Source organism: Apium graveolens, chromosome 4 (assembly GCF_009905375.1).
Source record: "Apium graveolens cultivar Ventura chromosome 4, ASM990537v1, whole genome shotgun sequence".
NCBI lineage: Eukaryota > Viridiplantae > Streptophyta > Magnoliopsida > Apiales > Apiaceae > Apium > Apium graveolens.
In genome coordinates, this window is record NC_133650.1 from 253,779,823 (window position 1) to 253,805,502 (window position 25,680).

The following is a 25,680-nucleotide window of genomic DNA, read 5'->3' on the forward strand; positions in this document are numbered from 1 at the left end:
ATATTGTGTTGTAATTATAAATTATGTGTATAAATAAAAGGGTTAAATGAGTTTGTTGGTTAAGTGTCTTTATTTTATAATGGTAACTGGGAACGTAAAGTAACTCGTTCCAGTTTAATGAGTCGGCTTAGGGGATAAGCAGTGTTGTCGGGCCGTCAGGTTGAACGGAACCCGTTTTAAATAGGGATTAAGGTATTTAAATGTGAACTATGTGTTATTGTGTGAAATAGGAATGTTTAAGTAAATGTTATAGCCCAGTTGTGGTGTCAGTTGGTATAAAGGGTTGATTGTGAAGTGTGTTTGAAAAAGCTCATCGCCGGGCCGTTAGACAAGACGCGACCCGTTACGTGAATAACTATTATGAACAAAAAGGGAAATTTCTTAAGACTGTCTATGATGTAAGATGAGTCCTAATATTTGAATACGTGTTATTGCTTGATAACGTGATTGATTATATGCCCTGAGTATTTTTAAATAATTTTAAAAGGGATTATTTGATTTAAATAAGATTTATTGAGTCTTTGTATATTTTTATAAAATTATCTGAGTATGGTCAAGGCATGAAATCTGTTTTGTTATCTTCGAAATAGTCGTAGAGACTTTCTAAAAATAGTGGATGGAATTATTTTGTGATCAATGTATTTTAAAATGATTTTAACAAGTTATATTTCTATTTTGAGCGTAATCTTGTAAAATTCATAAAAAATAAACCGTACGCTCAAAAATTATTTTTAAAAATATGGTTGGAAATCTAATTTCGAGTTCTATATTCTAAAATTGTTATTCATTTCATTATCATCTTTTATGAGAGAGTTATATATTATCCAAATTCGTTTTGAATTAAGACTAAAAAGAATAGAGAATAAAAGGAGTGGATTTTTTCTAAATTACTAAAATACCCCTGCCACTCCAATATATATACTCCTCACCCTTCTCTTTTCTCTTCTTCTTCCTCGTCTCTCTCTCTCGTCTCTCTCACCCCCTCTCTTTTCTCTCTCTTCGGTAAACCTCTCTTCCCTCTCGGTTCTTGAAGATCTCATGGCTGAAATTCGATTTTAAACTCATATACATCCTCCTCTAGTAATATATGTGTGTGTTTGTGTTTGCATGTGAGGGTGTGGTTGTGTGAGGGTTCGAAAAAAGATAAACCCTTTCGTATTTCGCTTAATTTGAGTTGTTCTCTTAATCTTTTACAGAAACTAGCTGATTGATTACTTGTATGTGATAGTTGCTGTGTTTTTTATGTAAAAATCGGTGGTTTTGGGTTGGAAACCCCCGAATGGGGGCACCACCATGAAGCCATCGCCACCGGTGATGAACTCCGGTGAACCAGTGGTGAGTGATGATGTTGAAACTGAGCTCTAGAATCCTTAACTTGATTTTTGGTGTTTGCATATGGTGTTTTCTTTAAGACCCGAATAGGTTCTTGATTTTTTTTAAAAATAATTAAGTTGATTTTATTGATGAAAATGATTTGTAGGTGGTTGATTTTAGACATTATTGGATAGCTAGATTGATTAATGGTTTATAGACTCAAATTGGTGCATGCATGTTATAATTCTTGATAATTTTGAATGCTTTGATTTATTTTAAGAAATTAAGTTGGCTTGATTGATGAAGTGGCTTGTTGATAGTGAATTTTAGAAATTGTTAGATGATTATAAGATAGATTGGATTGTGAAACTTGATTTGATATGTGCATGTGAGAATTCGCGTTAAGTTCAAGTTAATTCGGCTTTTATTCAAAAGAAAATGATTTTTCTTAAGTTATTCATGATTTAAATTGAATGTAAATGGTATATTAGGCTTTGCATGTTGCTATTAATAGATGCATGTTGATCTATATGTTTAGGGTCGAATGATCACTTTGTATTAAGCAAGGAATGAATCAAATGAACTTGTGTGAATGGAGATTTGGTGTTAATTTGATGATATTTGATGAAATTAAGTTATAGTTAAGCTTGTGTGTGAATTTAGAGTAATGCATGTGAGTATATATGGATGCATGTTAAGGAATATTGAGTATAATGTATAGTTTGGGTTACTATGTGATTTTTTTAGTTCGAATTCTTGGATAAAAAGGAAGGGAATTAGTTGTTTGTTATCGAGTCATATGAATAGCGATTGTTTGCTAAAGTATAGGGTTTTAAGTAAAGTATATTGTACTATGTGCTATGTGAGTATATTTTGTGATTATACTCGTAAAGATAAATTAAGCGTTAGAGTGAATTGGGGTAATTATTAAACATTCCGGGAACGTCGAGTGTGAATCTAATTAGGGTTTTGATTTATGAATTGTAGATTCAGATCGTGAAGACATTCAGGCTAGGAAAGGGAAAAGTATTTTAGGTGGCAGTAGCTCAAACCCCGTAAAGCAGGAAAGCAATTTCAGGCAAGTAACTCTGCCTACTTGTATAAACTGATTATAGAGAAGATATTGATGATGCCATGATAGAGTAATGATCTTTTATTAACACTTGTGATAACCTGTCATTGACTTCTTGAACCACCCTGATATTGCACCTGTAATGATTTGATATGGTTGTTGTTCAAACCTTTATAGTAACCATGTTGATTCTTATCCTTATTATCTGTTGATTCCTTTTGATACCTAGAATTCTCGTAAACCCTATAAGAACCTTTATGAACTCCCTTGCGTAATGTTTCGATTAACCCAAATCCTTCATTCATTTGTATACCTTATTTTGTAATGATCCTTAGAACCGTTTTGATTCCCTAACTTGTATACCTTATTTATCATTTGATCAAGATCCTTAGTATTGATCTTTGCTTACCTTTGATACATCCACTTTCTTTGAATTCTTGAATTGAACTTAAGAATGATTTTCGACTTGAAAGAATCTAAATGATTTCATATTCTTGGTAATTATAAAATGAACTAAGTTAAACCCTTCTTTTTCCAACACAAGGTTTTCCAAAGAATTCATGATGGATTGGATTGAGACGTAAGAGACTAGTGGGACTAGTCCAGTCATGTAAGAGGCTAGCGGAGTTGGTCCTATTTGAGGCTGAAATTATGCCATAGGTACCTTAACGACCAGATGAAGGTCGGTACGGGCTGATCACCCGTATAATTATTTATGAAAGTTAAAGTAGTCCAATCAAGGGTTCCCTATCACTTTATAAAGAGTAATTGAATACATTTCCTTAGCAATTGCTTCCATGAAAATGAAATGATTTAAAATGAATTGAGATGAGTTGATTGTGTTATTGTTTAGCATATAGCTTTGAGAACCCTGATTCTTATCTTTGATATTGTTATTAATCATAAAATTGATTCCCAGAGTTGAATAGATTCTTGCTTTCCATTTGAAAGATCCATTTAGATCCTGCTATTGATTTGTGATGAGTGTCGGCTTTCACTCTGTCATAATCCTTGAACCTTGAAAGCCCAACTCCCTTTTTTTGATACCTTTGTTCACCCAAAGATGGAAATCTGCCACCTAGATATTTAAAGTAGAATGCCTCAAGAGTTATTTTGTTATTGTTATTGTTGCTTTGTAAAACTGTCTTATAGTTACTTGTTGAGCTTTTGTGCTCGTATGTTTTGCTTTGTTCTAATCATGACATTTAAGTAATAGGATGGCCAGACTTAGGCACACTTCTCCTAAGAGAGTACCTGGTGGCCCCTACCGGGTCGTAGGCTTCCAGATGCCAGAGCAGGTAGTACAGGAAATGTGAGCAAGCGCTATAGTTGGAAAGTTATAAAGATACAATGGGTTATCTGTCAGTTCTAAGTCGATATCGATTGTATGAATTTAATACTCCCTCTATCTCACTTTATGTGTCCTCTTTTAACTATTATGTGGTCAAATTGACCAAATTTTGACCGATAATTAAGACAAATTTATTTAATATTTTTATAGATTGAAAAATACATTTTAAAGAGAATTAGATATATTTTCTAATGATACAAGTTTTGTAATTTATTTATTATATATTAAGTATAATTTGTGGTCAAAGTTTAAATAATTTGACCATATACTAGTCAAAACAGGACACATAATATGAGATGGAGGGAGTATTATTTTGGGTTGTAATATGTATATTGCTGGTTGGTAGTTATATCTTGTCTCAAACTTAATCCTGTTTAGATCATGTTATTAGTTAATCAGGATTTATGCTTTAATTAATATTAGTTTAATGGTATGTGGGTTCTCATTTTCTAACCCCGAGATATAGGGCGTCGGAAATGGGGACAGTTCCAGAGTGTGTAATTTCAAGAATGTGTCTAGTTGGTAAATACATAGTTATTCGTCTTGCTCTGATACCATGTTGATCTTGTAAATCTATCAATCAGTGTTTGTGCGGAAACTTATGACGAAATAGGGAACAATCAATCAATAGTGAGAGAGAGACGGGAGAGAGATAGAGAAATTCTCATCTTTAATCTTGACAAATTTACAAGAGTGTGTAAAAGTAAAAGTTAGTACAAAGAATGAAAGAGTGAGCATCTATATACAAAAGTCTAAAACTCTAAGATCTAACAACTTTGGGCGGGAAATGTACAGCTGGTATGTATAGCTGAAAATAAGAAATGATAAATTAAGTTATATTGCCAACATAGTTTCCACAGTTTAGTTGAAGGTCACTACAATCAGTGTTTAGAGAAAAGTCATTGCCACACTTATAATCGAGAGGGAAGTTCTTATGGGCAATGTGGTCAGCAAGTTGAAGAACGTCTTGAAGATCGTCTCTCACAAGCTGTCGTCTCAATCACAAGAGGGTCAAAAATAGCGTTTAAGTACAGTAAATTGAACTAGTAATATTACTCCACCCCGTCCTCGTTAATGCTACATGAGCAAAGGATTTTATTTAAAAACGCGAGAACTGAAAGTAATTATTTAAAGAATTGAATCGAACCATGTTCTGCACAAAAATTAGGAATATGAGATCAATGCAACTGTAATTGAGGAAATTTTAAAATTGTGTGCGCTGAATGGAAGGATACCAGTTGTGAATCCTACTGCAACCCTCTTTGAATGAGTCAGAGAAATTGGCCATAGCATTGAGTTCACTAAAATTCGGGAGATATTCAGAACCAAACTCAGAAGAGAATGGAATTTCTGCTTTTATTGTATAAGCAGAGCTCTTGTGAATAAGATATCTAATTTTAAGCTGGAAACTATTATCAGTCTCTATATTTTTAGGTATTATTAAATCTTATCCAGTAGAAGAAATTGAATCTTACTATATATGACATTGAGATATCCTGCTCATATCACAGTTAGGTGCTTGTATCATGTTTCGCCCGTTTCATGGGCTGCTACGCAGTTAATATCCTGCCCATATCACAATTAGGTGCGTGTATCATGTTTCACCTATTTCATGGGATGCTGCGCAGTTAGTGACATGTTGCAAATTACAGTATTAACTTATATATGTTAATAATGTTACCTAAATTTTCACCCGAATCTATACTATACTATAATAACCGGAGTTGAGTAAAATTTGCTATACCCCTATTTTTGGTGGGTTTGGTTATCCTTGCAATCACGACCGTCGGAATTTCTTGATCAGGATCGTTCGATCTAAATATTAAAAGAATACAGTACTCAGGTTCGAATCTCACTGACAACAAATATTTATATTATTATTTATATACTATTAAAATTATCAGGTTCGAATTTCGCCAACAACAAATAATTTTATTATTTATATATACTATCTACACTAAACTATAATAATCGATAATTTTGTTCAATCTCTTGATTTAGTTATTCTCTTTTTTTAATATCTCTATTAATCACAACCGTTAGATCTTTTAAATCAAATGATCATTTAATCGTTTGATTTTATACTAAACAATAAAAAAAATTAGATTCGAATATCACAATCTACATTCAAAATTAAACTTTATTTAAAATCAATCAAATACATATTATTTTAATATAAATAAAAATATAAGATATTAATAGAGACCCGTACATCGCACGGGTTTTAAGTTAGTATGGTTAAGGGCAGATTCAGTATTTAAAAGTCGATGGGACAACGATCATATTTTGTAAATATATATTTATATTTTTCAATTTTCGATGGTATCTTCATATATTTTTAAAAAATTAATTATAAAAAAATATAAAATTTTATTTTAGGGCGAACACACGTGTCCCGACTTCTTACTAAATCCTCCCCACTGTGATGCAGCTTGTCGGCAGAAGCAGAAGTACTTTCCAGTTTCCACGCACCACAATAATATACTAGTGCTTGACGGCATTCCATGAGAAATGATTAACCCACTGGTTGGCAAGCTATTTTAGTTGATGTCCAACAAAAAAGACAGTGGCCGGATCACCAGTACCAAATAGTTTTCACTTAAAATTGGTATGTTCTCGAAGCTTAAATACGGAATAGTTTTCACTTAAAATTGGTATGCTCTCGAAATTTAAATAAATTGCTTATCAGTTAGTATTAAGAGTAATGCTAGGAAGTTAAAATTGGAAAAAAAGTAATTTGAAAATAACTTGTTATTGATAATATGTCATTTTAAGTTAATTTAATGGGTGATTATTAATGTGAACGAAATCCATTTTATTAGTTGTTCAATGACCAATCACAACATGTCACGTGATATTTTAAAATTATTTTAGGAATCAATTTTTGGTATTTAACATTTATCTGGTATTAGTGTCAATATTTGGGTTTTAGGTATGTATTTTTAGCACTATTATGAGGTTGGTGCAATTTAGAGATGTTTGAAAAATGATAAATGTTGGAGTTTCAAAAACGTTTCTAAATGTTCGGGCAAAAAAGAAAAACATTTTCAAATGTTAAATTATTCCGGTTTTACCGGTTATTTCGTCATTACTGAAATGAACTGCTTGTGCATTAATATAAATCCGGCAAATTAAATAATACCACGTGTTGTTTTTGAGATCTTTTCGAGTTATGTAATTGCTCTTGAAAAATTCAATACTCAAAGTCTCGACCTAGTTCAACCCGACATATGCCTATTACGTCTCTTATTTTTCTAAAATTTAAAATCGACCTGAAACATAGATTTAAAATGTCCGGATAAAATTACAGGTCCGAGCCAGATAAACAACCAAGTTTCGATTTTTTAAAAACTCATACAAAATACTAGTCGGGTACATATAATTATCAATTTTTTTTAAAAAAACACGGATGAAAATTATTTTTTTGTAGATAATATTTAGAAGAATATAGTAGTTTTAATAAATTTGAAAATAATATAAATAAAAAATCAATTCGATGGATTGCAGAACTAGCGGGCCTCGAACCGTCCTCATTTTTCATACAAACCCCTACATTCCCAAAATTTCCATACTGTTCTCGTTCTTAAAAAAAGCCTGGCTTTTTTGTGCACCCTTTCGTTACATGTTATATTCGCGGAATGAATCTTTCCCTTACTTTTGTTGCATTCCTTTTCGCATTTACAATCAATGCAATTGTTATCCACGCCGAGTCAACTCAGTTAACTCAGCCACCACCATTTTCATGTGACTCCTCCAATCCATCTACAAAATCATACCAATTCTGTAACACTTCACTTCCGATTCATCAACGAGTCGATGACTTGGTGACTCTGTTAACTCTTGACGAGAAAATTACACAACTAATTAACTCAGCAGCGGCGATTCCTCGACTCGGTGTCTCTGCTTTTGAGTGGTGGTCGGAAGGTTTGCATGGAATATCTCGACATGGAAAAGGTGTCCGGTTTAATGGAACAATTCGGTCCGCTACTATGTTTCCTCAAGTTATTCTCACTGCTGCGAGTTTCGACTCGTTACTGTGGTATCGCATTGCTCAGGTGAGTTCGTGTCGAGTTGACTCATTCAAAATAAAAAAATATAGATTGTCTACTATTGTATTGCTGATTAATATTCAATAATTTTTGTATTCAATCTTAATTTTTTATTTAAATTATATATACATTACTTTTTATTTAATATTGATATTTTATGCTTGTAATATAAGTTTAAAATTTATTATTTAATATTATATACTGACATTCCATTATATTATAATAGTAAATTAGTAATATAAAGTCTAAGTCCGAAATCACATATTTTATAATTAAAATGGGATGTAGATATAACAAGAGTACCAAAAAAAATTGGGCTAAAATGTATTAAGTGAGTCACTGATTACAAAACTAGTCACTTATTTGAAAATTTGTATCAAAAATATTACTCTATCGTTAGTCGAAATTTTTAAAAGTATTATATATTGAGTTTCACACATTTTTCATTTTTTATGAATAATATTACATCTAAATGAAAGATTTTGAGTTCCAGTATTTTAGATAATATATTTAAATTTTTAAAAATTTATCTATTATTTATTTTTATTTAAATCAAATAAAATAATTAAAAAATTAAAAATAAATAGTTGATAAAATTTTAAAAATCTAATAATATTATCTAAAATAATAGAACTCGTAACCTTTCATCTGGATCTAATATCATTAAAAAAAATGTGCGAAACTCAATATATAATAATTTTAAGAATTAATATTTTTGATACAAATTTTTAAATAAGCGACTCATTTAAGTTGGTTTTGTAATCTGTCACTCACTTGATACATTTGGACGGAGAAAGTGACCTACTTGATATTTAACCCAAAGGAATTATCAAAAACTTTTTCAAGATAAGATAGTCACATATCATCTTATGTGATATTCCTATTAATACACTAGGGATTTGGCTGGAGTAAACATCCAATATCACGATAACAATTTATTATTGGGAATGGTTGTCAGGAACCTAGCATTTCTCTATCAACAATATATTTTGTTTAATTAAGTTTTCTCCCCTACCTCTAAATTGTATTTAAGTTTTCTCCCCTATCTCTAAATTTTGATGAGATTGGGAAGAGAGAATTCTGACTCAATTTCTGTAAAAATCATATCATAAGCTTAATGATAAAAATCATTATAATATCTTTTATGGATATAAAGCATGATATTTTGTCACACAAAAGAGTGTCCGCCCCTAGTTGTTTAGGCTCACAAGCATAGGTTGGACACACAAGTCATTGAAAAATGATTGTATTGTATGCTAAATTGCTAATGGTGGTCCATGAGAAAATATGTTAAACAAAACCATGTGCAGATTCCATCCTAAAACAATGCCTGAAAACGATTATTCAAGAACAGATAAATGCATATAGTGGATTGCTTGTTAGCATGTTTATTGACATGGAAAGAGAGTTATGAGTAGTAAGTAACTTGATGAAACTAAAAAGTGCTGACCGTTGTTGGCCAGGTATAATAAAGATGAAAAATCAAATATGAGCTGAACTCATTCAAAACAGAAAATGATATCATGAATTTTTTTAGGAAAAATCTGCTACTATAATTTTAAGTTCAACAGGAGCTTGTAAAGAGTAAAGGAGTGAATCAAAGATCTGTATCTAATGTGACTTATTTCTGCTGATTATAATGGCAGGCAATTGGAAGAGAAGCAAGAGCAATATATAATGTGGGGCAAGCCAAGGGATTGACATTTTGGGCACCAAACATAAATATTTTTCGCGACCCGCGTTGGGGGAGAGGTCAAGAAACACCTGGAGAAGATCCATTAGTTTCAGGAAAATATGCAGTTTCATTTGTTAGAGGAATTCAAGGTGACAGTTTTGAAGGTGGGTATCTAAAAGATGGTCACCTTCAGATTTCAGCTTGCTGTAAACACTTCACAGCTTATGATCTAGATAACTGGACCACTGTGGATCGTTATGTGTTCGATGCTCATGTAAGTTCTGTAGTTATAGCTAATGTCCTTATCCTTCGTTCTTTTGTATGTTAATAGTTCACAATTACGCATTTTCTTGTTCTTTCTCAAATTTAGGTTACCCAACAAGATTTGGCTGATTCATATCAGCCACCTTTCCAGAGCTGTGTAGAACAAGGGCAAGCCAGTGGGATAATGTGTGCTTATAATCGCGTAAATGGAGTCCCAAACTGTGCTGACTACAATCTTTTAACAAAGACTGCTCGTGGACTATGGGGGTTTCAAGGGTATTTTTCCAGTAAATGTATTTATTGGAAATTGGTTGTGTTAGTGAAACTTAAACATTAAATTTTTTTTTTCCAGATATATTGCCTCCGATTGTGATGGAGTTGCTACAATTTATGATCCTCAAAGATATGCTGCCTTGCCTGAGGACGCAGTTGCCGACGTCCTTAAAGCTGGTTCAGTTGATTATTTTTCTTGCATAATACACATTATTTTTAATCTAGGACCAACAACTTGCATTTATATATATTCTACATTCATACATAATTAAGACTTTTATATAATATTTTGACATCATTTTACTTCATATTACCTCTTTCTAGGATACTCTTGGATCGCAATCCCTTTTCACTGAAATTTCAAGTCCAATTGGATAATAGACAAAATCTTGGGTAGCATATTAAAACATGTTAGCATGTTACATTTCAAGTTAGATTCTCATTTTCTGAAGAAGGGACAATATGTTGTATGCAAACTGCATTTTTTTTCTTAAAACCAATTAAATATGTGTTTGACAGGCATGGATGTCAATTGTGGTTCTCACTTAAAGAAATACACTAAATCAGCAATAGAACAGAACAAGATTAACGAATCTGATGTAGACACTGCTCTTCGCAATCTCTTCTCTGTCCAGATGAGGTTAGGATTTTATAATGGAGATCCAAGGACGCAATCTTTAGGTAATATTGGTCCAGACCAGGTATGTTCTAATGAGAACCTGCAGTTGGCTCTTGAAGCTGCAAGAAGTGGCATTGTTCTTTTAAAGAATTCAGCAAATTTCCTTCCACTTCCAAAGACCAAAACATTTTCACTGGCTCTTATTGGACCCAGTGCCAACAGTACAGATGTGTTTCTTGCCAACTATGAAGGGCCTCCATGTAAAAATATAACACTCCTCCAAGCATTTCAGGGATATGTGAAGAGCACAGCTTATCACCAAGGGTGTGATTATGTGAATTGTACTAGAGTTATGATATCTGAAACAATGAAGTTAGCAAAAACATCGGATTATGTTGTACTTGTTATGGGGCTAGATCAGAGTCAAGAAAGAGAGAAATATGATCGTGTGAATTTGGTGCTCCCAGGGAAACAACAATATCTCATTACAAATGTTGCTAAGGTTTCAAAGAAGCCAGTTGTGTTGGTGGTTTTGTCTGGAGGTCCTGTTGACATATTGTTTGCCCGAGATGACCCAAACATTGCAAGCATATTGTGGGCTGGTTATCCAGGCGAAGCAGGAGGGACTGCACTTACAGAAATAATATTTGGTGACCATAATCCAGGTGAAGTAAATGTATACACCTACATATTAACTGCCTGGACTGATATGTTTCATAATGTAAGACATGTGCAATATAACCCTTGTGTAGTATTTAGCGAGTACAGCCGGATACTTTTTCGATTTTTATAGTAGTGTGATCTGTTTTTCAGTTATATTTTGGTAAACCTAGAGAAAATGTGTGAATATCATTACTGGATGAGGGGTTAAAGACTAGACGTCCTGGTTGTACTTGTACGACTACAGTTATGTCACCTCTTGTTCTGCTGACTAATAATTTAAAATATTTAATGTGCATTTGCTGCTGCTTTGCAGGGGGGAAGCTACCCGTCACTTGGTATACAAAAGATTTCGTCAGAATACCGATGACAGACATGAGAATGCGGCCTGATCAATCAACAGGATATCCAGGAAGAACATACAGATTCTACAATGGACCAAAAGTTTACGAATTTGGCTACGGTCTTAGCTATTCGAACTATACTTATGAGTTCACTTCTGTATCCCCAAAGACAGTCTCTCTAGCTCAATTATCGGACACACTGATTGTTGAGAATTGCAACACAGTTCCTTGCGTGCAAGTATCAAAGATAAGCAACAACATATGTGATAAAGCAAAGTTCCAAACAATTGTAAAAGTTCAAAACAATGGACAGATGCCGGGTAAGCACCCAGTTTTACTATTTCTTAAACCACTGGAACTTAAAAACGGGGATCCGATCAAGCAATTGATCGGATTCCAAAGCGTGGATTTGCATGCTGGGGAAGAATCTCAAGTGGAGTTTGTATTGAACCCTTGTGAACACCTTAGTAAAGCTACGAGGGATGGTTTGATGATAATCGAAGAAGCATCCTACAATCTTATTGTAGGAGATAAAGAGTATCCTTTTAAGGTTGTAATATAGTGAACCAGGGGAAGAGTGGCTTAAACAACCTTACAATTACTGTTAAAGGTTGACGATTCGTGTCAATTTTGATAATGAGCTCAGTTGCATTTCGGGGATTGTCTTTCTTTTTTCTTTTCTTTTCCAATTACGTCTTAAAACTTAAAAGTAGAGCTGACTAGAGCAGACACAAAACACAAACAAGCGGCGGTGACTCGATACGAACACAACAAGAATATTCTTTAGATACCTGAAGTTTAAGGATCTGCACTTTAAGTAACTAGAATTCAATATCTAACCAAATACATGCTGAAAATTTTAAAACCTTGCAAAACACGTATTTCCTGCCATATTTTGATTAAAATATATTGGATTAATTTGAAATTAATTCGCATTAAAATTGTTATACCCAAAATTTGGCATTGGTTTGACTAGGGTCAAATGCGGGTTGAATAGAGTCAAACTCGGCACTGCGTTGTAAAAGAGGTGACGCGTCCAGGTCAGTAGGACGCGTCCACGTTAGAAGTGTTTATCGAAATGGTTAATTGACAAAAAAGGTGGAGGACGCGCGCATGAACGTAGGACGCGCCCACTTGTTATGGAAATGTTATAAGGATTAATTTTGCAGAAAGGAGGTTTAGAGGCACCTACCTGGTGTAGAGCGTGTCAAAGGATGCAGGACGCGTCCATATTTGACCATTGTAGTCGTTGGGCTGATAAAGGTTGGAGCACGCGCCTAGAGGGACGCGTCTTGTCCCTATGGAATGTTGTGAGAAGTACTTATTGAAAAAAAATAATGCGGGTTTTATGAAGGTCCAAACGCGCCCGATGTATTAGGACGCGTCCTCTGGATGGTAAATGCATTCTCAAGGGTGAGCTCAGGACAAAGCATGCATGGAAAGGAGCAGTGGAGATTATTTTTACTAACGTATTTGTTGTAGGTACTCTTTGAAAAATTCTCTCCTTGAGTCGGTCAAGGAGGGGGATGTCTTCTCTCCTTGAGTCGGTCAAGGAGGGGGATGTTCGTGAAAAGCTGGAAGGCCTCCAGGGGTATGCCTGATGATTGAAGGTCTCCTCCTGTATTCAACGGGTGTCCTCGTTGGGGATGCGGGATTAACTCTGGTGTATGCTTTAGGAACTCTATTCTTGTATTCAACGGGTGTCCTCGTTGGAGAACTTTGGAGTCATCCTGCACTTTGCACCCAAGAGCTTGGGATCACCTGTTCTGTTATCTGGTGGGTTATCCTCATTCGGGGGACATGGATGCATCTGGAACTTGGGGTGAACCGTAGTTATACCTGCGTCCGTAAATCAAGGGAGATAGCTGTAGCGAAGTGTTATCCTTGCGCGGGGAGATGCATTATCCGTGAAGTCCTACGATTACGGACGAGGCTTGGGCCTTCGCGGTTGGGCCTCATAGTTGGACATTCCTAAAGCTAGCGGAAGACGGACTCTGTATGGGCTTCTACCGGGCCTAGAAATGAGAAGTCTAAGCCCATTAGATTTCTTGTTCCACAAGAACTACGTCAAACTTCATCCCTATATAAAGGGTACGTAGGGACATTGAGAGGGTAAGAAGTTGAGATCTGAAAAGGAGCCACCACTTGCCCTAATCAATCTCAGCCATCAATTAACATACAAACACCACACATCGCTTGATTTTCCGGCAAAGAACCACCGTCATAGATCTTAATTCCGGCGAGAAACCTCAATCTTTGTTGTTACCAGATTCCTCCGTCAACAAATTGGCGCTAGAAGGAAGGGGCTGATTAAGATCGTAATCTTGAGAGGAAAAGATGTCTTACAATCATGATGGAAGTTCTTATGATGGAAGTGACAGCAGATCTGAAGGAGAAGGTGAGGGAGGCTACACTCGTTACGAACCCTACGTGCCCAGAAACATGGCAGATCCACCGAGAGCTCCGGATGTGGGAGGAACACCTCCGGTTCTCATCAGCAACGCTGACATCTTGGAGCAGTTGTACCGCATGGGGGTTACTCTTAACAGTTTTCATTTAAGGTTGAATACGGTGGAGCGTCGCGGGACGATGAGGGGTCGTCGTTTCCCCGTCGCGGCCATGCCGTGGGGAAGGCGCCCGTAGTCGAAGGAGATGCTCAGGCCAGCGGGGAAAACCCATGAATCACTCCACGGCGCTTGGAATACTCTGATGATGTAAAACCTATTATGGAGCTTGTTGATGAGGACACATACGGTAGAGAAAGGCCTCGTCTTGTCAATCAGGTCGTGCCACACCCCCATAGGTCTGGGCGTACGATGGACGAACGTCGTCGTGTGGAAAATACTCAGAATCAAGATGAGGAAGGGAGAGATTTTTCAACCTTAAAAAGAAGGCTTGGCATAAGGTTGGAGGATGACGATTTGAGAATGCTGCTGGTAGAATGGTAAAAGGAAGGAAACGCTGGAGAAGTGAGGCCCCGTGACACAACGCGTGTGCCCCCTACACACCAAAGGGATGATAGGGTGCGGCACCGCGAGCACGAGCGTGCCCCTCCACGAGGAAGGTTCGGGAATTATTACTGAGGCCATCAAAGGAACAGGCGAGGAAGGATGGGATACCAACATGGAAGGGCACCCTACAATGGTAAAAAAAATGGCGCGCTCTCCACTGAAGAAGCTCCTGTCATTGTTCCCGTAGCTTCCCACAGTACTACGGGAAATGGTTCCAGGACGCGTCCTCATGACCAGGACGGCATGCGAATTCAAGAAAGGTTGCAGAACAATGAGAAAGTACCGCGACGCAACCAAGAAGAACCTCGCCGCGAGATAATGTTCAAAATCAAGATGGTAACATACCACAGCCGCAGCCTCAGGGCGAGGGGCGGCGAGATCCACTGCTACACCCGGGGGGTAATCAAGAGCAACAACAACAAGTTGCGGAACAACCCCAACAACCTAACATTCAAACCATTCCTGGAGTAGGGACATTTAATATGAGCGATATTAAGAGGCTGCTCAACCATCTGGAAGGAGGTAGAGTAACGGCGACTGCGCAAGCTCCTTCCCCTTTTTCTACTGTTGTGAGGGAAGCGCAGTTGCCTGCAGGATACAGGAATACAACCAATGATTTGCGTTTTCATGGGAACTCTAAACCTGTGGAATTTCTGGGGCGCTTCAATATTGAGATGGATGTATATCAAGTACCTGACCTGGCTCGATGTCGTCTCCTGGCGGCCACCTTTAGAGAGGGCGCTCAGCTATGGTTCCATAAACTTGGTCCAGGGGTGATCACATATTGGGAACATATGAAGACTTTGTTTTTAACTCAGTTCCAAGCTGCAGTGAAGTATACGCCACCGGTTACCACACTGCACAATGTGAAACCAAAGGAAGGAGAAAGCTTGACCTCATACTTTAAAAGGTTCAATGCAGAATCCACTTTGGTGAGGGGCGCAACTGATGAAACACTGAAAATACTTCTTATAGCTGGTCTGCGTGTGGGAACAGATTTCTGGAAGCACCTGCAAGGGAAGGACCCTGTGTCGTTAGCTGATGTACTTGCGCTGGCGGAATCATTTAAAGCGATTGAGCAGTCGCTTACAGAAACAAAAAAGAATGATAACACCCACAACTTCAAGGGGCGAGCCAAGAGAAGAGATAGATCCGTGAGCCCGGATTATCGGCGGAATGCCAGAAGCCCTCGTGAATACGCGGAGAGAATGGAGCCCGCCATCGAACTATGAGAGGAGAGTAAGTAACTACACTCCACTGGCAACGTCCATTGATCATATCTTCGAGGTGAATAAGGATAGAGGAATCTTCAAGAAACCAGACCGTCTGACTTCATGGAAGAGTAGAGATAAGAAGAAGTATTATGATTACCATGAGTCTACCGGTCATGACACCCATGAGTGTCGTCACCTGAAAGATGAGATTGAAGAATTGATCAAGGCGGGATACCTGGGAGAATGGATTAACAAGGTGAAATGACGCAGGGGGAATGATGACAAGGGGAAAGATGAAAGGCAACCCCCGCGGGAAGAGGACGCTGAAAAGACAGCGGAGGTTAAGTTCCAAAGAGCTGGTAGTATCAGGGCAATTTTTGGAGGACACCCTTTGTCGGTGATAGTAATCGGGCGTTGGAAAGAAATGCAAGAGAAGCACGACACCCGCCACTCACCAACATTCATAGTTTGGAAGATAGACCTCCAAAAATATTCAAAGGAGAATCAGCTGATATTATGTTCAGGGAGACAGAGTCAAGATAGGTACATCATCCCCATAACGATGTACTGGTAATAACTATGCTTATTGAGGCAATGAACGTACATTGGGTCTTCTTGGACAACAGGAGCTCTGCGAATATCCTGTATTACAGCATGTACAAAAAATTGGGCTTCCCGGATAGTGACATATATTTTGAAGATGCACACGTCTATGGCTTTACTGGAGAAGCAGTGAGAGTTATGGGTTCGGTTAGGCTTCCCGTCACACTTGGGGAAGGAGCTCTGTCTGTCACTCAAATGATAGATTTCAAAGTGCTGGATCAGGACTCTGCGCAGAACGTGCTGGTGGGCAGACCTTGGTTGCGGGCGTTCAGGGTGATAACCTCGATACATCACTTGATGATAAAGTTCCCAACACCTAACGGAGTGGTTAGTCTGAAAGGGTCGCAATATGAGTCACGCGACTGCTATCACAAGGCTGTTAAAGAATTCCGCAGGATAAGATATGAGGGAAAAGGTCTTACATTTGAAGGTGCAGAGGACATTCATACAAAACCAAGTGGAGAGGTTCATGCCCACAATTTTGTGGAAGGCCCAGAGGAGGAAGAAACCCATACTATCGAGACCCCTGTTTTGACGCTGGGAAATATTTTGAGGATCCGTAGCGTGGAAGAAGTTGTGGTGAACCATATAGAAGAGATCATGCAAAAGAAGGTTAACGGAGAAAAGTTGGAAGGAAGAAGTGAGATTATACAAAGTCTCGAAAGTAGCTTCAAGGTGGATGCTCCTCAAAAAGAGGATGCGCCCTTGAAGAATGAGAATGGAATTGAGGTTGATGCTCCTCAAAATGAGGATGCGCCCTCCATAACTGCGTTGCACAAGACCATGCCCTATCCTGAGGTAGATGCTCCCCAACATGGGGACGCACCCTCAGATGCAAAAATGGGCTTCGAGGACCCCCGTGACTTTAATTTTGATCTGGATCCCAGGATCCCTATGCCCGCCGAGAAGACGGGGCCGGCTGAAGACACAATATCTGTTCCGGTCGACAAGGGTGACCCGAGCAAGGTTTTGAAAGTGGGATCTCAGCTAAGTGATGAAATGAAAGAAAGACTTACTCATTTTCTGATTAAAAATCTCGATGTCTTCGCATGGAGTCATTCAGACATGGTGGGAATCGACCACGGAGTAATGTGTCATCGGTTAAATATTCTCCCTAATTACACGGGCGTGCGATAAAAGCGTCACCCAATGAGCGGGGAAAGGATGATAGCATTAAAAGAAGAGGTTGACCAACTATTAGAAGTGAGGTTGATCAAAGAATCTTACTACCCTGAGTGGCTTGCAAATCCAGTGCTCGTAAAAAAACCGAACGGAAAGTGGAGGACGTGTGTAGATTTCACAAATCTCAACAAGGCCTGTCCAAAGGATAGTTTCCCGCTCCCACGAATTGATCAGTTGGTTGACGCGACGGCAGGGCATGCCTTGCTAAGTTTCATGGATGCATACTCTGGTTTCAATCAGATTCCCATGTATGGTCTCGATCAAGAGCATACATCCTTCATCACCGACAGGGGGCTATACTGCTACATAGGAATGCCATTTGGATTGATTAACGCTGGCGCAACCTATCAGCGGTTGGTGAATATGATGTTCAAAAACCATATTGGGAGAACCATGGAGGTGTATGTGGATGATATGTTGGTAAAATCCAAGGAGGCGAATGACCATATCGAGCACTTGATGGAAATGTTTAACATTCTAAGGAGGTTTCGCATGAAGTTGAATCCACAAAAGTGCGTGTTCGGCGTGGAGTCGGGTAAGTTTCTTGGATTCATTGTCAACCATATAGGAATTGAAGCTAACCCCGCAAAGATCAAGGCATTGTTGGATATGAAATCACCCACCAATGTAAAACAGGTGCAGAGCTTAACTGGAAGGATTGTCGCGCTAAATCGATTTGTTTCCAAATCATCCGATAGATGCAAGGAATTATTTAAGGCGATTAAGTTGGTAGGGAAAGATTTTGTATGGACGTCAGAATGTGAAGAGACTTTTAGAAGGATCAAGGAACAACTGGGAAACCCTCCCATATTGTCAAAACCTTTAGATGGAGAATCTCTAATACTGTACCTTGCAGTGTCAGAATATTCAATCAGCGCTGTTCTAGTAAGGGAGGAAGATGGGCAACAGTCACCAGTGTATTATGTGAGCAAGCGATTACACGATGCTGAGACTCGCTACACAAGCATGGAGAAACTGGTTTATGCCTTGATCCTTGCGTCAAGGAAGTTACGACCATACTTCCAGGCCCATAGAATCGAAGTCCGCATAGCATATCCGCTATAACAAGTCCTTCACAAACCAGAATCATCGGGGAGGATATTGAAATGGGCTTTAGAGTTAGGACAGTTTGACTTGGAATACATGCCCCGTGCAGCAATTAAAGGACAAGCGTTAGCCAATTTTTTGTTGGAATTTGATTCTGCTGTTGATGATAAGGCTTTGGTAGTGCTCCAGCCCCCACGTAATGAAAAATCTTTAGAAGAGTTCCCACATCCCTGGTGGATCTTACATGTAGATGGGGCAGTTAACAATGGAGGAGCAGGTGCAGGCATAGTACTCGTGTCTCCAGAAGGCCATCATCTGATGAGCGCAATTCACTTTAAATTTTATGCAATGAATAATGATGCGGAGTATGAAGCATTGATTAATGGCTTAAAGATCGCTTTGGAAATGGGGGTGCGAAACCTAATTGCAAGGAGTGATTCGGAGCTGGTGGTGAATAAGGTGAATGGGGGGTTTCAAGCACGAGGCCCGCGAACGGTATTGTACTTGAGATGCACGCAGCGCCTGATCGGAAAGTTCAAAGAGGTTAGGTTGGAATGTGTACCACGGGAAAAGAACAACAACGCGGATGCTTTAGCGAAATGGGATCACAACAAGAGGTTGTGTTATTGGGATCCATACCTTTAGAGATTCAGGAAATTCCTAGTATCCCGGAGATAGAGGCAATGCAAGTAGATGAGGCTCCCAAGGAAACATGGATGACGCCCCTCCTTGCTTACATACACAAGGGAACACTCCCCGAAGATAAGTTCAAGGCTCGTCGGCTCCGCTACCAGGCTGTGAGGTATGTGGTGTACGACAAAGTTCTGTATAAGAGAGGCTTTAATCAACCGCTGCTCAGATGTGTTGATGAAGAAGAAGGAAATTACATCTTAAGGGAGGTGCATGAAGGAATTTGTGGTAATCACTCGGGGGTAACTCGCAAGCAATGAAAGTTTTGCGCCAAGGATATTACTAGCCTACAATGAAAGAAGATGTGGTGAATTTCGTCAGAGCATGCGATCGCTGTCAACGCTTTGCAAACTACTCATCTATACCAGCGACGCTCTTGACATCTATGGTAAGCCCGTGGCCATTTGACATGTGGGGAATAGATCTTATTGGTGAGCTCCCCAAGGCTAAAGGGGATGTCAAGTATGCGGTAATCGCGGTTGATTACTTTACTAAATTGGAGGAAGCAATGCCATTGCCAACTATCACCGCAAAGAAAATCAGAAACTTTGTTTTCAACTTCATCGTGTGCAGGTTTGGAATCCCTTACAAGCTTGTGGCGGACAACGGAAAGCAGTTTGATAGCAAAGAATTGCGACAACTATGTGAGGAACTGAAAATAAAGAAGGAATTTGCGGCGGTCTATCATCCTCAAAGCAATGGGTAGACAGAGGCCGTGAATAAAATAATAAAGCACACCCTCAAGGCCAAATTGGAAGATCGTAAAGGGAATTGGCCGGAAGAACTCCCAAAAGTAATGTGGTCCTACAACACTACTCCACGCTCTACTACGGGAGAAACTCCATTTATGCTGACTTACGGCTATGAAGCTACGGTTCCCGTGGAAGTTGGTTCGGGATCGCTTCGCAGAGATCGTTACATGGAAGAAGATGCAGAGGTTAATCAAAGGCTACATTTGGATCTCTTGGAAGAAACAAGGGAAAATTCTCAGCTGAGGCTTGCGGCGTATCAACAACGTGCCGCCAGGTATTATAACAAGAAGGTGAAGGGACAGCTGCTGAAGGTAGGGGATTTGGTGCTTAGGAAGGTGATGCCAAACATGAAGAATCTCCAACATGGAGTGTTTGGAGCTAATTGGGAAGGACCATACAAGATAAAAGCAATCTTGTGGAAAGGGATTTATCACCTTGAGGATATGAAAGGAAAGCTGGTTCCGCGAGCGTGGAATGCGGAACCTCTCCGAAAGTATTATCAGTAAGGCGCGGCTTTTACCGCTTATGTATCCCTTTTATTATATACTTAGGGCTGTGCCCAGATTTTAGACTAGAATTAAATAAATTCCTCCTAGCCTAGGGGGGTAGTGCATGTAATACTTACCTTAGAACTAGTTGAAGGATCATTTTTTTGAATAAATTTCCCACAGAGCATAGTAGCCGTGTGACTGGTGCACTTTTGACACCAGAGCGCATTATTAATGGAAACTTTGAAATTTTCCAAAGGCTATTTGCTTGTTAATTTGCTTGGTTGTATGACGCGTCCTAATCATAGGACGTGCCCTGAGTAGTAGTTCTATACAGATGTTAATAGGAGCAGTAACTGTCAAAAGGAACAACAAAACTCAAGTAAAAATGGAACTAAAACGCGTACTATTTCCAAGGATGCGCCCAAGTTATCTTGGTTGATGCTCCTTCAGTTTTATGTTTCTTTGATTTTGACATTTCATAACTAAAAAGGAAGACACGTCCTTACTAAGGACGCGTCCAGCTTGAGGGATTAAATATATCTTTAAAATAAAGGGTAGACGCGTCAAGCCATTAGGACGCGCCCCCTCATGCTTTGTGCCTTATCTAAATACACAAGTATAGCATAGTATCATGCTCGTTAAGAATATACTATCCGGATGATTCAAGGACGCGCCCAATTAAAGAGGACACACCCATTAGGAACAATTACTTAACATATGACAGTAGAGGGAATAACAACAAGATTCCAAAGGTGACGTGTCCTAATCATAGGACGTGCCCATATCCATGACAAAGCAAGATTAAGAAAGTAAAGTGATATGCATAAAAGTAATTAAAGAGAAATATCATAAAAAGTGCAAGCAAAAGGAGTTCAAAGATAATCATTACAAGTTGCAAGGCTTGAAGGGGCCCGCACCCTTAAAGTAGTTCAGATAAAATTTCGTAAATGAACATAGGACGCATCCTAGGCAGGAGGCGCATCCTGAGGCTTGCCTTGGTTGTTTGGAGGAGGAGGCTGAACGTTAAGTGGAGAAGACGCTGGGGACACGTCACCTTCCTCCAAGCCTAGAAAAACCCTCTTGCTTTTGATGGAATCCGTCTGATTCTGAAATCACTTACCCATTTCTGGGTGTCTTCATCAAACTTGGAGAAAGAATACTCTGGGTCATTTGCAATAAACCCAGAGCACCATTCCTCGAACCCAGCTGCGAAACCATTCTGATAGTTAGCTTCTTCTCCTCTTTCCATCCATGGAGTCTGTCATCGTTCAGAGTGTCAAGCTCCAGTTGCATGGTGGAATTTAAAGTAATTACACCCTCCATCGCTTTCTCCATGGAGGAGACATTACCTTCCAGCACAGCTTTCTCCCCCTCAAGACGCGCCCTGTCCTCCTGCAGACACTTGATCTCAGCATCTTTCTCTTGGCCAAGCAAGTTGATGTACTTTTCCAATGATTTGATTTTGTCTTCAGCTTGTCTTTTAGCAGTGTCAATAACAGCAAGACGCGCCCTGAGTCTAGCAACCATGTTGGCACTTTGTCTGGCATGCAAATGAAGCTCAGCTATATCCCTCACCATGACTTCTTCTGTTTGTTCCTCAGTCCTGAACGTCCAGCCTCAAACTTTATCTTCAGTGAAGTAGCCAGCTAAGGACGTGCCCAGATATCGGTGAACAAAGGATTGTTCATCTGGCACTATTTTCTGATGCTTCGAGGGCACGTCCTCCTTCTCAGGGATGTCCAACACCGTAGTGTCAGTGATTTTTGGTGGAGGGGAAGGAGTCACAGCAGGAGTAGGGGTCTTAACCTTTGGATCAGGCATCGCAGGGGCCTGTTTCTTGGCTCTCAGCTTCTTGGAAGCTCCAATGGCAAATCCCTTGGGAAGGGAGGTCATATCGGTGACATGAACAAAATGAAAAAGTATTAGTCATGGATAGCAGAACGCGTCCTAATAACAAGACGCGCCAAAAGCATAATATAAAGACATGTAAAAGCATGAAGATATGCCAAGAAAAATGTATGCAAAGATATGAGGAACGCATGTATATATGTCATATGAAGCAAAGACGACGCGTCCTAAACCTACGACGCGCCCTACCTAAGGACACATTGACTGTAACGTGGATTATGAAAATTGTTATTCCTAGTGGACTAACAATGAGATTTATAGAAGGGGGGTTGAATGTAAATCTCAAAACTTTTTCAAGTTTTGAGCAGTTTTAAAGGCTTTGTGTTCAAGATAAACAAGTGTGTGAATTGCTTTAAGCTAATACAGACAGATATATATTCAAGCACTAATGTAAAGAACACAACAAACCTTAAAAACTTTTCTGGTGGATTGTTGTTCCACCAGTGATGGTATTTCAGAAAATCTGTGATTCTAGATGTTGATCACAGCTGCGTCCTAGTACAAACTAGATAATTTTTCTCTCAAGATTTTTCTAAACAGCACTGGAAAAAATTCTTGTCTAATTACTAGCTGCTACTTGGTTTATATATCACCAAGTGTACAAGTGAAGACAAAGATAAAAATACAATAATAAAATAAGTTCTCCACTTGTTTCTTCTCCATATCACTCAAGTACTTTGTTGACTATTGCCTCTTTGTACTAGAGTAGAACGGCTGCTTTTTCTGATGTTCCTGAAATTAGGCTTCCACATTTCAGTTATCTCTGTCAACCCATGTGCCTCTGTCTGCTGTTACAACTACCACTTATCAACTGCTATTTAACAGAACATCCGTTGAAGCCTTCATCCGTTGATGGCTTTATCCGTTGATGTGTTAGCAGTTGAAGCTCTATCCGTTGAAGCTTTAGAGACATCCATTGAAGCTTTGTTTCTCATCCGTTGAAGGTCTTTAAGATATCCGTTGATACCACTTCATTTATACAAAATTACAAGGCATGAAATATTTACAATTGGCCTTCATATTTGCATATCTTCTAGTAGTCAACATGACTTATATTTTCTCTTAACTTCTAAGAATTATATCTTAAATACAGAGACTGAAATGTGCTACAACACTAGACTTATTTCTAAGAAAAGCTGCACCATCAACGGATAGCCAAAGTGGTCTTATCCGTTGAGGCTACAAACACTAAACTTCTACTTAAGTGTTTTGTTAAACATATCATCAAACTAATGCACATATATTCCTAACAATCTCCCCCTATTTATGTCTATAAGAATTGTAGACATAAATTCAGGGTTAACTTGATGATAACAAAACACTTAACAAATATATGAATTGAAACTTAGTAGAAATTTAAAAGTGCTGCAAAAGTGTATGTACTAGGAGGTAATTGAAGATTTACAGAATTTCCAAGGGTGCTCCTCTAGTATGAGCAAATCATCTTTTTCTTCATTGTTCCCTTGTTTTCTTTCCTAGCCCTTTATCATTTTCCTCAATTTGGAGTTGGAGTTGTCTGTAGAATTCAGCTTCATCTTCATCACTGATATCCAACTTAGATTGCATTTCCTTGAGAGTTTCATTGCTGGCAATCTTGAGTTGGTCTTCAAGTCTGAAAAATCTTCTGACTCCTTTATCATCTCTAAATTCCATCAACCAATGAGGTGATTTGTGGATTGTAATTCCCCTTTCTTGAATGAGTAAAGTTCTGGGCAAAGCATTGGGCTCCCTCCAAGTTTTCCTTATGTTGGCAATCTTGTTGAGAATTTCAGTCTTGGCAGTCCTGGTAAAGCCAGAATCTTTTTGTATGGCTGAAAAGACTCTGATCAAGGTAGAGTAGCCTTCATTCAGAATCCTGTTGAGAGGCCATGTTCTTTCCCCAGCTCCTTTGTATCTGAACACCAATCTCTCTGGTAGCTGTCTGTAGGCAGCTATTCCCCTTACATCCTCCAGCTCATCCAGATAGAGTTCAATGTCTGAAATTTCTTTTATGTCACAGATGTGAACATAATCATCTTTAGAAATGGGTGGCTTAGGCTTAGGTTTTTGTTTTTGAGTGAATTTCTTAGAGGTTAGGGGAGGTGTAGATTTGGATTTTCTTTTCTGTTTCTTTGGTAGTGGAAGAGTGGTTAAAAAGGTAGGCAATTTGATGGTGTCCCAATCAATAGGTTCCTCTTTTGGGATGATTAGTTCACCATGGATGTTTATAGTGGGATCAGCAACACAAGGTTCAGGTATGGAAGGTAGTGGTTTAGATATTGATTTAGTTTCTTCAGTGTTATCTTCACTCCTTCTATGTGCCTTGGCCTTTCTTCTGTTTCCCTTCTGCCATTCCTCTCTTTCCTCCATACTCTCACCAAATATACTCCCAAAAACCTCATCTAGGTTTACAATCTTGTCTTCACCCCTGACTTCAATTCCTTTCTCTCCTTCAACTTGACTTGATTTTAGCTGTTGTTCAAGCTTTGCTTGTGCTCTTTTGTCAGCCTTGAGTTTTTCAGCTTCTTTCTTCAACCTTTTGGTTTCTTCCCTCTTGGCCTTTGGAAATTTGGGATGTCCTTGCATCACACAGATACTCTTTCCCTCTCTAAAGATAATGGCCAATATCATTCTTTCAACTATGTCCTTGGTCTCCTTGTACTTTATGATGTTAGCACCCAAAACTTTGTCTTCATCAGGCTTTGGAAGAGGAAAGTCCACTTCTTTCATCTGAGCAAAGTCTAGGGGGTTCTTTGTGGAGTCCTTGCTGGATCTAGTGTTGGGCTTGAGAACTATAGGTTTTAGATTCTTGAAAGAAGTCTCTCCAACCTTATTCCTCCTTTCTGGCTTGTGCTCCATAATGATTGGTTCAACCTTTGTGCTATGTTTCACAGATATTGATTTATCTTGTGTTGAGCCAAACACTTGTTGCACCCTTTCATCAATTCTCTTCCTTTGCTCTTTCACTTGAATTTCAGCTGCTGCTAGCTGGATTAGGTCAATTCCATCAGGCTTTCCTTTGACTTGCATAATTGGAGAAGTAGTGATGGCAGGAACTAGCACTTTAGATATCTGGATTTTTGTAGATGGCTCTCCTTCCCCTTCCCTTTTTCTCTCCCCCTTTTTGTTATCATCAAGGAGAGGGGTCAAGCCTTGTGCCTTTGCCAGCTGCATAAGTAGAC

The 25,680-nt window shown here is 38.7% G+C and overlaps 2 protein-coding genes across 2 annotated transcripts; both read left to right on the plus strand.

Annotated features, from left to right (window-relative positions):
* The first annotated feature begins 7,260 nt into the window (after window positions 1-7,260).
* Window positions 7,261-12,275, plus strand: LOC141720829 (putative beta-D-xylosidase 7). Its single transcript, XM_074523463.1, has 6 exons — window positions 7,261-7,792; window positions 9,433-9,735; window positions 9,832-10,001; window positions 10,078-10,175; window positions 10,518-11,282; window positions 11,594-12,275. The coding sequence occupies exons 1-6, from the start codon at window positions 7,376-7,378 to the stop codon at window positions 12,181-12,183; spliced, it is 2,343 nt and encodes a 780-aa protein (XP_074379564.1). The 5' UTR covers window positions 7,261-7,375; the 3' UTR covers window positions 12,184-12,275.
* A 6,499-nt stretch (window positions 12,276-18,774) lies between these two features.
* LOC141719524 (uncharacterized) lies at window positions 18,775-19,323 on the plus strand. The gene has a single exon (XM_074521902.1). The coding sequence runs from the start codon at window positions 18,775-18,777 to the stop codon at window positions 19,321-19,323; it is 549 nt and encodes a 182-aa protein (XP_074378003.1).
* The last annotated feature ends 6,357 nt before the right edge of the window (window positions 19,324-25,680 follow it).